Here is a 12,898-nt window from a genome sequence, read left to right as displayed (position 1 = left end):
TGTGCAAGACAAGCTCTGTTTCCCTTTCTGTTCGGACAATTTTGTAGACCCAGAAGGGTGCACACAAAAAGCCTCTTAAGAGTCAAAACAGTAAAAAATTGAGGGACTTCCGGTCAAGATGGAGGTGTAGGTAGATACACTTTGCCTACTCTCACAACCAAAAGAAGGACAACAAGCTCGAAAACAAAACAAAACCAGAACTATCAGAAAATCAAACTGTATGGAAGTCTGACAACCAAGCAGTTAAAGAAGAAACATTCATTCAGACTGTTAGGAGGGGCGGAGATGGACAGCTGGGGCCTAGAGGATGTGTGGCAAGGTGGCAGCTGGAGGACTGGATGGTCCCATATTTGCATGCAGATAAAACTGGAGGAACAACTGGAGAGTAAGACAAACCATGCAACCCAGGGTTCCAGCACAGGGAAATAAAGCCTCAAAACCTCTGACTGTAAAAACCTGTGGGGATTGTGTGGGTTGAGGCTGTGAGAAACTATCAGCATAAAGGAGAGTTCATTGGAGAGGCCCACAGGGTCCTAGAATGTACACAAACCCATCCACCCAGGATTCAGCACCAGAAGGGCCCAATTTGCTTGTGGGTAGTGACGGAAGTGACTGAAAGCCAGTCAAGAGCAGAACAAGTAGCATTGTTTCCTCTCTGACTCTTCCTCCACATACAGTGCCACAACACAGTGACTTGGGTTGCTCTGCCCTGGTGAATAAGGCTCCACCCCTTACTATGTAACAGGTGCATGGAGACAAAAAATATGACCCAAATGAAAGAACAGCTAAAAGCTCCAGAAAAAATACGACTAAGCAATGAAGAGACAGCCAACCTGCAAGATGCACAGTTCAAGACTGGTAATCAGGATGCTCACAGAAATGATTGAGTGTGGTTGCAAAATGGAGGAAGAAGTGAAGGCTATGAACGTGAAATAGGGGAAAATGTACAGGGAACCAACAGTGAAGGGAAGGAAACCAGGACACAAATCAATGATTTGGACCAGAAGGAAGAAATAAACTTTCAACCTGAACAGAATGAAGAAATAAGAATTCAAAAAAAATGAGGAGAGGCTTCCCAACCTCCAGGACAACTTTAAACATTCCAATATCCTAATCATAAGGGTGCCAGAAGGAGAAGAGGAAGAGCAAGAAATTGAAAACTTATTTGAACAATGAAGGAGAACTTCCCTAATCTGGAGAAGGAAATAGACTCCCAAGAAGTCCAGGAAGCTCAGAGAGTCCCAAAGAAGTTGGACCCAAGGAGGAACACACCAAGGCACATCCTGATTAAGTTATCCAAGATTAAAGATAAGGAAAGAATCTTAAAAGCAGCAAGAGAGAAGGAAACAGTTACCTACAAAGGAGTTCCCAGAAGACTATCAGCTGATTTTTCAAAAGAAACCTTGCAGGCAAGAAGGGGCTAGACAGAAGTATTCCAAGTCATGAAAGGCAAGGACCTACATCCAAGATTACTGTATCCAGCAAAGCTATCATTTAGAATGAAAGGGCAGATAAAGTGCTTCTCAGATAAGGTCAAGTTAAAGGAGTTCATCATCACCAAGCCCTTATTATGTGAAACGTTAAAGGGACTTATCTGAGAAAAAGAAGATGATCAAAAATAAGAACAGTAAAATGACAACAAACTCACAACTATCAACAACTGAACCTAAAAACAGACAAAAAAAAAAAAAACTAAGCAAACAACTAGAACAGGAACACAATCACAGAAATGGAGACCACATGGAGAGTTATCAGTGGGGAGGGGGTGGGGGAAGAATGAGGGAAAAGGTACAGGGAATAAGAAACATAAATGGTAGGTACAAAATAGGCAGGGGGAGATAGGAAATGGAGAAGCCAAAGAACTTATATGTATAACCCATGGACATGAACTAAGGGGGTGGTTAATGCTGGTGGAGGGGAGGTACATGGTGGAGGGGGAGAAAGGGGGAAAAAATGGGACAAGTATAACGGCATAATCAATAAAATATATTTTTAAAAAAGAAAAAAGAGTCAAAACAAATCAACAAAAATCATACCCCTTCATGCTGCCTCATAGATGATGTTCCATTACTTTCAACTGTCTTTGCTGCTTTCACTCTGAAGATGATCTAGTTGTGTTTTTTTCATATAATTGTGGGGCTTATTGGGTACATGCCTTATTTGGCAGATTGGAATAAATTTTGACTACAATGAACTGTTCTTAAGTCTCCTGTTCTGGGTTACATAACTTCTGGATTACTAGCTTCAACCAAGTGAGCTAAAATATATTTAGCAGCTACGTTGTCCTGAGCCTTAGGCCCAGTGCCTCACAGACTTCATCTCATTTTAAAAAGAAATTTCAAAGCAACCTCAGTCTGTTGCTGAATTACATACCTTTTGGTCTTAGCATGACTAGGAGGAGAACACCAGCATTAGAGCAACTGACTAAGTGCACAGATGTTGGGGTGAGATGCCTCTTACTAGCTATGTGATCTTAAGGGAGGTTCTTAACCTTGCTGAGCCTCAATTTTCTTACCTGTAGAATGAGAATAATATAACCTATTCAAGGACTTTTTCTGAAGATTAAATATGATAATATGTGTGAAGCACTCCCTATGTGCTTAACTCACAGAAACATGCAATACGTAGTAACTATTATGAAAGGGAGTCATTTTACTATATTTATCAAAGCAGCATAAGAAATCTCAGAGCGTACTGTCCTGGCCATAGGTACCCTGGGTCTTATATTACTCACAACTGTACTCTCAGCACCACAGTCAGCAACCCAAATACAAGGCCGGAGAGCAGCCCGAGATCCAGTCCCAGAATGATGGACACTATGCATGTGAACACCCAGATAACCTAGGGAAATGGAAATAAAAATAATTATATTAATTTATCATGTAATATCAGGTGAGAGATTACCTGTACAATTAATAAGATCAATTGTCGATGAACAAATTACAGTTAACCCCTGAACAACACAGATTTGAATTGTGTGGGTCCACTTATACATGGATTTTTTTTTTACTAAGTACTCTAAGTGTATTTTCCTTATGATTTTCTTAATAATATATTCTTTCCTCTAGCTTACTTATTGTAAGAGTACATACATAATACATTTAACATGCAAAATATGGTTAGTTATTTGTATTATTGGTAATTCTGGCCAACAACAAGCTATTAATTACATTTTGGGGGAGTCAAAAGTTCTATGTGGAATTTTGACTGTGCAGGGGGTCAGCACCCCAACTCCCACACATTGTTTTTAATGTTGTTGTTCAAGTACAGTTGTCCCCATTTCCCCCACCACACACTGTTTTTTTAATATTCTGATGTCATTTCATATTTAAGTAGAAGTGGAAATTGGCATTCCCAATATAGACCGATTGTCCCATTTAAATATTATTGAATTTAATTTTCAAATAGGTAATATATTAACATGTTCAAAATGGAATTAATATAAAAAGGGTGTGCAGTAAAAATCTCGCTTGCCACCCTCTCCTCTCCTCACCCGTTCCCATCCTACCTGTTTGCGTCCTCTTTGTCTCCGTCTCCGAGTGTGTGCACACAAACACTCATGCACAGTTTTCACCAGCCTGCCTTTTTTGCAAATACAAGTACATATGACTACAAAGCATGATTTTTCCATCTTTTAGTGTTCTTATGCACACTATTCTATTCTGCGCTGGTGTCTGTTTTCACTTAACAGTTTGGCTTGGAGATCTTTCCATATAGACATATAGGAAATTTTCTCATTCCTTTCATCTGCTCTGGTTTAAAATAGAGCGTAACTCTAAAGGGCTTAGTTCCCAGTTTTTACAATTCCTCAGAGTAGTTGTGAAGGTTACTTGGGTCAGAATTATAATCAGCATGGGTTTTTGTATTTTGCTGTTGTTGTTCCTCCTTTGTTTGGTGTTTTGTTTGGTTTTGTTCGTCTTTCTAAATTAGAGGGGGTTTGCTGTTTGCTTTAATTTGCTTGTTTGGCTGTGAACTCTAGAAGGAAAACGGTATATGAATGAGCTGCTATGGGATTCTTGCTGGAAATGGATCTTCCCAGAGATACAGGACCTCCAGAAACACAGTTCATGTGGAAGAGGAAGACTTCAAATCTTTGGCTTATCTACACAATTTTAATTCCTGCCTTGGGCCTCCCAAAATGCAAGTACAATTTAGGAGATAAGAAAACGATGATACAGCAAAAAAGCACATAAAAACCAAATCTTATTTTAGAGAAAAATGGGTGACTTACAGCATCAATCTTGTTCTGCCTCCATAGACGAGGAATGTCACACACCTGCATAAACATCCCTTTCAGGTTGGCAATTACAACAGCTGCCAGGACTGACTGCCAAGAGAGACAGCGAGGGCTGTGTTATTCGGGGAATGGCTTTCCATGTGATGATTTATAAATCTCCTGTTATTTCTCTGGTGGCAGAGAAATTATGCAATCAGTGTGCTGAGAAGCAGGGTTACCTTCTGCAAGGGTTCCAGCAGCTTCCCCAAAGCAACAATGGCGATCATCACAACCCCAGCCGAGATGAGGCCAGCAACCTGAAAGACACACATCTCCCATGACCAGGGCCCCTCCTCCCCTCCTGCCTCCCAGCCTGCTGGTTGTGCGTGCCCATTCACAGGGCACACGATGCTTCCTGAACTCCCCCCTTCTCCTTAATACTGTTGAGAGAAATAAGAACTATTTTCTAAAACTCTACAAAACTGAAGAAAAATAAAAACCGTATACATAGTAGCTATGGCTGAGAAATTAAATAAAATGTGGAGACTGAGCCTGCTAAAGTAAAGCCAGTTTGACCTCTAGTTTTGGTGTTAATTCAGGGGCCCAAACCTCTAATTATTTTCCATACCAGGAGACATGGACCATTCCCCTTCCCCAACAACAGACCATGTTTGGGGGAAGTAAATTCTCAGAGCGCATATGGATTCTTCTGCGTTGTTGAATCAGTAGCCATAATAACAATTCTGATAACACTTTGTGCTTGTAGCCCATTGTTGCCACCAAAGTCCCAGAGAAAATTAATTTGCCAGTCTTATTGCAAACCCAAATGCCACATGAGCCTCCTGAGAGGTGGGACCATGTCTCCTGCTTCCTCTAACAGTTTCACAGATGCAGGCTCAGAACTTTGCACTCCGGTTGCAGGGAGTAATGACAGGCAATAGCAGCGTAAAGAAAGCTTCAGAAAGTTTACCTTTGCTGGCCAAAAAAGCTCTCCTAAGATCCATAAATAGTTTGGAGAGGGGCTGAGGGATTGGGGACTATTCTCTGGTTTGATCAGATGGCCAATGGATTCTCTGTTGAGACAGCTAGGGCATGGCCAAGGAGGAGATTAGAAGCTCTGGAAGAAAGGAGAAGAGAAGACAGGGGACCAGAAGCAGAGCAATCAGAGAGGAAGCAACAGGAAAGTTGTGTTGGGTACAGATACTGCCTGGCACAAGATGTTTGAGTTAAAGGAGACATATGAAACAAGGAAATTTCACACTTGCACTCTCGCTTCACCTAGCAAATTGATCATTCATGTTCAGAGTATAGTGAGGTCAGCCTGAGGCAATATTCCACATATGATGTACTAAAAATTTTGCTTTGTATTCATATCCCTTTTTCTAGGCAATTTGTTACCTCTTAGCACCATGCCTCCAGATTCCCAGTACCTTGGTGACTTTCCTATCTCCTACCTAAGCAGAGAAGCTAATACCCTCCCTTCCTCCTTCAACCCTTTCATTCCTCTTTTTTTCCACGCAATTACTCAACCAGCACTTATCGTCTACACTGAGCCACTTGCACCTCACTGTGGATGTAGGGCTCTGTGAACTGGGAGCAATATGGAGACTGGGGGACAGGGACTGCAGCCAGCTGCCCAACACGTGCCAGTGGGTGGCCATCTACTTGCCAAGTTTATGTAATAATAAGCCTCTGATTATGGGGGTCAAGACTAATTTTGGTCACTATATTAAAGTCTGTGAGGGGGGCCCATGACTTATACTTAATTTCATTAAGGCTGGTTTGTGGGAAATGCTGTAGATTTTGTATCTATGATCAGATTCAATTACTACAAAATTCACTATTCTGTTAAGTGAGAGGGTAATCAGAGCTAGAGAATAGTTTGGAATTAGAATTCTTTTTTCATGAACCAGGAGGAATCAGACGGGGGCACAGAAGGAACAGGTTGCAACAGTGAGCTCTTCTACAGTCTGCAGATGTGCTGAAACAGTTAATCCACCAGCACTCGTTATTCTGTTTGTTCATTCATTCAGCAAGTACGTGCTCAGTGGTTCTGTGACAGGTGTAATACATGTCTCATAGGTATTAAGACACTTCTTATCATGAGGAGTTAATGACTGGAACCATGAGCATTTACAAATACATAGGCACCAGGACTTCATGACATCCCTAAGGTGGCTGCAATTATTATGCCCATTGAAGAGATGCTGAAACTGAGGCTCTAAAGTAGAAGAAAACATGAGAAGCCACACAAGGAAAAACTGGCTGGTTTATTCAGTCATGAGTCCCTGGATTTCAGTTCAGGCACTTAAGACTTTTAACCCCAGAACTTAGTATACATTTCAGTAATTAAATATCAAACCATTTCTGTGCTTGTTTCATTCTTCAATACTGAAATCCTGGCTTCCTTTGCTCCTAAACATAATACAGGCCAGTGTGTGGCTGGTGGGTATCAGCTTACCATAACACCATTATCCCTAAACCCTCTGCCAAGGAATCATTTTACATCAGCATTCCTACCTGGGCAGCCAGCCTGTGCCTCATTTGGACCTGGAGGTGACAGCAGGGCAGTGAACATCGGCAGCTGGGGATCTGCCTGTACCTGCTTACAGCCATATGCCCTGGAGACCTTGTCAACACTGCGTCTCAGATGAAAGCAGCAGAAACTCCTGCTGCTGACAGCTGTCCCCAAACATGGGTACAGCTTTGGAAATCACCTTTGACCTCTTCCCCTTTGACCACAGGTCTCTGGTTATGCTCCCTGGTATGGGTTATCTTGTTTTTCTTGTGCCCTCAGAGCTAGAAATGTTTGCATAAAAAATGAACTCAATTTTACAAAGAAAAATTATAAAAATTAAAGTTTTGTTCAACAAGAGCCAAGAAATTGGGAGAGATCCATTCTTCCAACCCTGTCGAAAAGACCCATTGTAAATAAGGAAGGAGTATCAAGTGCTCCTGGGGGGCAATTAAAGCTCTCCCTGGGCAAGCCGCTCCTGAAGTCATTGGTTTTCTTGGTCATTCTTTTTTATACTGATTTGTAGTGTCTCTGCCCTATTAAAACCCTGTTTCAAAGATTCTGTGTGTGTGCACATGTGTGTGATACTATTTACTTTGGATTTGTTGTTCTCCTTTATAGTCTCAATTTACTCTTTCCTCTTAAATAATAGCTCTTTCTGTGCTGGAAGGAGAAACTCTCCAGGCATAACAGAAACACAGCTCCTGAGCCTGCCCCTTGCCCTCAGCCACTTGATTTGGCATCTTTGACTCCATGTTTGGCTGGAAAGCATGGCCTTTGAGAAAGGCTCCTCAGTTTTCTGGACAATAAAGGAGAGGCTCTCCAGATAGTAACTGGGATGCAGGTTTTGGGGTCACCTTGTAAAGGGAACAACTAAGAACACATAAAAAAGGCAAGATTAAACCCACATTCAGAACTTGAGGGAAAAAGATCTTACTCAAGAAGAAATGTCAAAACGTTTTAACAAAATATTCTTGGCTAACAAACTGTTGTTCTGTGGGACCAAAGGCCTCTCGAGGAAGTTCCTGATCCTTGTAAAGGAAATGTAAATAGACACTTAATTTTTCTGAAAATATAATAACTCAGTAGGCCATGAATATGCGTTTACTAGGCCTTCTCTAGCTCTAGATAACAAATTGATAAGAGTCAGCTTTCTTTATGACTGGTTCTTTGTCAATTGTTATTGTCCCTGGAAAAACAGGTAAGTGTAGCTATCTGCCAGCTAGCTCAGCACTGACACAGAGATTTAAGAATTACCGACTCAGAAAACCATCAGTGTTGTGGTTTGAAAGGTTCTTGGTGAAGGGGGTGAAACAAGACAACCCGGGGAGTCAGGGGAATCAGAGCAGGAAGCATGCTCTCTCTTCTCAAAGGCTAATTGTCCTGCTCCGTGCTGGGCAACCCATTCTGAACTGCTGTTCCCGACGTTCTTTCTCTCTTTTTTTAAATCCTCGCCCAAGGATGTGCTTATTGATTTTAGAGAGAGAGGAACGGGGAGAGAGAGAGAGAGACATTGTTGTGAGAGAGAAACATCTATCAGTTGCCTCCCATACACGTCCCAACCCAAGATTGAACCAGCAACCTAGGCGTGTGCCCTGACCGGGGATTGAACCTGCTACCCTTTGGTGTATGGGAAGATGCTCCAACCAACTGGGCCACCTGGCCAGGCCCAACTCATTCAGTGGAGGGATATGACCACACTGTTGCTCCCTACCTGTGTCTTTCCCCCCGTGCTCTCCTGGACAGCAGTGCGGGACAAGGCAGTGGTAGCCACAAAACAAGAGAAGAACCCGGAGAAGATGTTGCTGATCCCAAAGGCAATGAATTCCTAAGGGAGAGACTGGATGACAGTGATGGTACAAACACAACCTTTTCAAGACCCTTCCCAAATGTTTAAGGACGAATGTTAAGGAAACAAACTCCCAAACCCACCCTGCCTGATAGTCCCAATTTAATTTTTACCATGAAAATTGCCTGGGTCCTGAGAAATATCACGTGTTTGGGGTCCTTAGGCCCTAAAGGAGGCCTCACTGCTCTCAATCGGTTTTTTAAGGTTGATGAGGAAGAGTAACTGACGTTTTGCTAAATTGCTTATTTCACTTCCTGGTGAGTGGCGTATCTGCTACAGCTCCCACATAAAACATTTTTTCTGCTCTCACATAAAGTGTTATTTCCGTGGTTGAATATTCGCTGTGAAGCCTATTATGACTAGGAGAGCTATTATTCTGCTTGATTACTAATCATTTAACTGCTGTAATTGCCAGGCTGTGCTTTCAGAAACATGCCGTAACTGAGAATTTGTGAGCTCACCTGGCAATGTATCAGATGCATGCAAAACTGGCCTGTGTCATTAATTGTGCAGTGAACCATCTAAATTTAAAGTGGCCACAACTGTTATTAAAAGTGTTCATTTTGTCATATAGCCACCATTTAAAAAATTACCAGGAGATACGGGATTACATGAAGAATTCTTGTTCTGACCTAATATGTTAACTTTGAATGTTATTTATAACCTGACTGAATTAACTCTTTTAAAATTCTTATCACTTTAACTGATTTCTTAAAAGTCAAAGTGATACAGTATGCATATGTTTAAATAAGTTCAAATTAGTGTGCACAAGAGGGAAACCAACTCAATAAGGACTGGTGGAAGAAACCAATCTCTTCTTTAGCAGACAATAAAATTTTTTCCATGCATTTATTTTTAGCCCTTCAAAACCAGTTAGCAAAAGGGTGACCATACCTGGTTCCCATCGATGGTGTAATCATACTTGATGGCGTATACTTTTCCTACAGACACTGCAATAGCATAAGCCACCACAGCGATGGAAAACGATGCAGCCAGCATCTTAGAAAACAAGTTCACAGGTGGCAGTGCAGGAGGCAAGAATCTAGTGAGTTTTCAAATGAAAAGTGCTGTGAATATTCGACCATAATTCTCTTTTCCCTCACCAACCCAGCCACAAGTTAGACAAGAAAGCACTTGATCCAAGAGGGCAAAAGCACATGAGAATAAGTGGCAGCATTCAGTTTTATAATTTTTATTCAGAAGTTGGTGCCCTCTCACTGGCTGATATTTTTGCTCCTATTGAGAGCCTACCAATGCTGCCTCATTTGTACCTCTGACATGAATAAACCCACCATTACTGGCTCTTTAATATCACAAAATCTTATGGCATGCTCTGTCCACATTAGTGTTTCTCCTTACACAATTTCATCCTAAAGATCTTTGAATTTAAAGGATTTACTGGCCATAAAGTGAGATCTATCCTGTATGAAGAGATGCAAGGTTTATTAAAGAAACTAAGAATATACAGCGCTAAAGAGCTAAGTGGAAAATCGATATCTCCAGAGCCATGATATTTAGCCCTGGCCAGGCAGCTCAGTTGGTTAGAGGTTGTCCCAATGTGCCAAGTTTGTGGGCTTGTGGGTTTGATCCCCGGTCAGGGCACATGTAAGAATCAACCAGTGAATGAATAAATAAGTGGAAGAGCAAATCGACGGTTCTCTCTGTTCTCTCTCTCTCAGCCCCCTCCCTCTCTCTCTCTCAAATCAATTTTTAAAGAGTCTTGATATTTAAAATCTTCTTGAGTTCAGAAAAGGATTAAACTTATGTAACCATCAGAATGCCTCGTCGTCACGACGACTAACATATCCCAGTGATCATGGTGGGGGGGGGGCGGGTGTCGAATGACCACTGTTTCACAAAACCAGAGCTGTACTACAAACTGTACAAAGAAAAAAAAACCCTGTTACTTTATAATCATGTGTTTGTCTCCGAATGTGAAAATTTGGGTGATGACCTCCATGGACCTATATCTTGGGACTATCCATATGGTGTAATTCCTGAGGTCTTAGAAAAAAATCTCCTCTACATATAACTCACTTAAGCCTGAAGTTCTTTTAATAAGAAATTACGTTTCCCCCTCCATAATTAGAGGGAGGTGGTAAAGCAGAAATGAGATTCTTACAGACATAGGATTCCTATACGGACTTGCTGGGGACTAAGGGGTCCTAGCACGTGGTACTGACCCTCAGCAGGATGAAAAGGAACTGCCAACAGCAGCCTTACTTTTACTCCCTTTTGGAGGATTGAAGGGGAGACAATGAAAAAGTGCGCTAACTCCACCTTTCTCTTTGCTCCTCTTGCTTTCGTTGTTCTCACCTTTAACACTCAACTTATTTTTCTCTTTTCTAATCTCTCTACTCCATCCTCTTTTTCAGGACTGTTAATGTGTTTAGGCTTGTTTCTGTACCATCACATTAGATCAGGCAACAAAGTCTTTTCTTGCGGCGTATCATGGCATAGGCTTGGCTGTTTTATTCCATTAACAAATATTTTCTGGGATCCCACTGCGAGACAAACGGGCTCACTGCCTTGTGGAGGAGCTCAGAGTCCCTGGGGTCAGGCAGGTTAGGTTAGCTGACCACTGACAAGGTGGTCTGTCAGAGGATTCAGCTTGACTAAAGCCAAGAGCGAGACTAGAGATCCATTTTCAAAGGGACAGCAGCCAGGAAAGCTCTGGATAGGGCAGGAAAGGATAATTTAGGGCAGCAGAAATGAGTTCCCCATACCAACAAATAAAACATGGATTTATGGGGCCAGGCATTTGCTGTGGACCACGCCTAAGTGTTTGTTAGGAAGCCTGACAAAAGAAGCCTGTAATACATACATTTTTGTGCAGTTGTTTTTAACTACTCAAATAATCTAATTGTTCTGTTGAAAATGCTATAACTCAAGAAGCCACACTGTATCTTTTATTTAATTCCTTTCAACAATAGGATTTACTATCAAAATGTTGATCCTTTAAGGTAAAATTTCCCAAATATACCTAATCATAAGAATCACTACAGGCACTTCTGAAAAATATGAATTCCAAGGCCCCTCCTCTGGAAAGCCTGATTTAACAGGTTTGGGGTGAGAACCAGGAACCTATGTTAACAAGGGTCTCAGTAAGTCTAAGAAACATTACAATGGATGCTATGTTAATTAAGGCCCATGGAGCCAGGTGCAATTTTTCAAATATTTTTTGAACAGATACTAGAAGAAATCCTAAGATGGATCAAATGAAAAGGCAGCAGTTCCCACGGAACAAACACTGGTGCTCCGTGGGCCCCAAGTGTTTCTGTCAGGAGCGCGGAGGAACAGAGGCTGGTACGAGGTCCCTCAGCTGGTACTGAGAGAGGGGGAACTAGTATTTAGGGGTTATGTAACAGCAAGTCTAGTCACAAATGCTGTAAGTTAATGTTACAAACCTAATAAACATTTGGGCTTCTTTTAAAACGCCGTATGATAAAATTATAGTGTAGGGCACTTGGTCCACTCTGTGCATTTTATGAGAGATCTCATTAGCGTTTCATAACAAGCTCAAGCTGAAGTTTCAGCAGTTGTCATTACCCTTGTTTTACAAGAGAACCGCCCCCCGCCCTCATGGCCACAGAACTAGGCAGTGTCAGAGATGGACAAAGGACCTTAGTTCTTTCCGGTCGTAACTCACCAAACTACCAAACATATATAAATATTCCCTTGCAGGTTGTGCATTTTATTTAAAGGAACAAATGACATAAGTATTACCTAAGATTGATTAAACTCAATGGTGGAGAATTTAGATTAGGTGTCTCTGATTTCTTAAGCAGATTGTTCTCAGTGCAAAAAAAATTTTCCTATCCATGATTCTATTTATATTATTATAATTATACATGTAAGTTTAAATCAGGAGTCTGGTGGTAACTGTACATGTCTTGTCACTTTTTGAGAAAGTGAAAGACAGAGAGAGTGTATAGGGGCTGCTTTTAAACAACTGGATTGAACTTTACGTACACACTGCTTTTCCGATAGTTTGCACGAATGGTGCTTCTTTATGATCGTACACACATAGGACTATTGAAGGAGCACCAATGAAATGACACTTGTAATAAAAGGTTTCATTTAAATAGTAAGTACTGACTTAATATATGATATTAGTATTTCCTAAAAGGAATGCTATACTCACCCCCTTGGGATGGATTTAACAATGCCAGCATTATAGTTTTTTTCCAGGTTGGCTCCATATGAAATGGCAGTAGCAATTACTGTCTGAAATAAAACAAAAGAAGTTTTAAAAAATCCATTTGTTTTAACAATTCCTTTCTTGTCCAACTAATTAATACTGAGTCTTCTAATTACA

The 12,898-nt window shown here is 41.2% G+C and overlaps 1 protein-coding gene across 7 annotated transcripts in view; it reads right to left on the bottom strand.

Moving 5' to 3' along the window:
- Positions 1–12,898, bottom strand: part of SLC26A4 (solute carrier family 26 member 4) — a 50,858-nt gene that overhangs the window by 17,967 nt on the left and 19,993 nt on the right. For all 7 annotated transcript variants that reach the window (XM_045193532.2, XM_045193533.2, XM_024557318.3 and 4 more), the window contains 6 exons: positions 12,725–12,807; positions 9,475–9,622; positions 8,446–8,559; positions 4,456–4,533; positions 4,232–4,327; positions 2,735–2,841 (listed from right to left, as the gene is read on the bottom strand). In XM_045193532.2, the coding sequence (XP_045049467.2) occupies positions 2,735–2,841; positions 4,232–4,327; positions 4,456–4,533; positions 8,446–8,559; positions 9,475–9,622; positions 12,725–12,807 (626 nt within the window). The remainder of the gene's footprint in view (positions 1–2,734; positions 2,842–4,231; positions 4,328–4,455; positions 4,534–8,445; positions 8,560–9,474; positions 9,623–12,724; positions 12,808–12,898) is intronic.

The sequence above is a fragment of the Desmodus rotundus genome, chromosome 6 (genome assembly GCF_022682495.2).
Source record: "Desmodus rotundus isolate HL8 chromosome 6, HLdesRot8A.1, whole genome shotgun sequence".
NCBI lineage: Eukaryota > Metazoa > Chordata > Mammalia > Chiroptera > Phyllostomidae > Desmodus > Desmodus rotundus.
The sequence above is the reverse complement of the archived record's forward strand: the minus strand, read 5'-3'. Positions and strand labels throughout refer to the sequence as shown.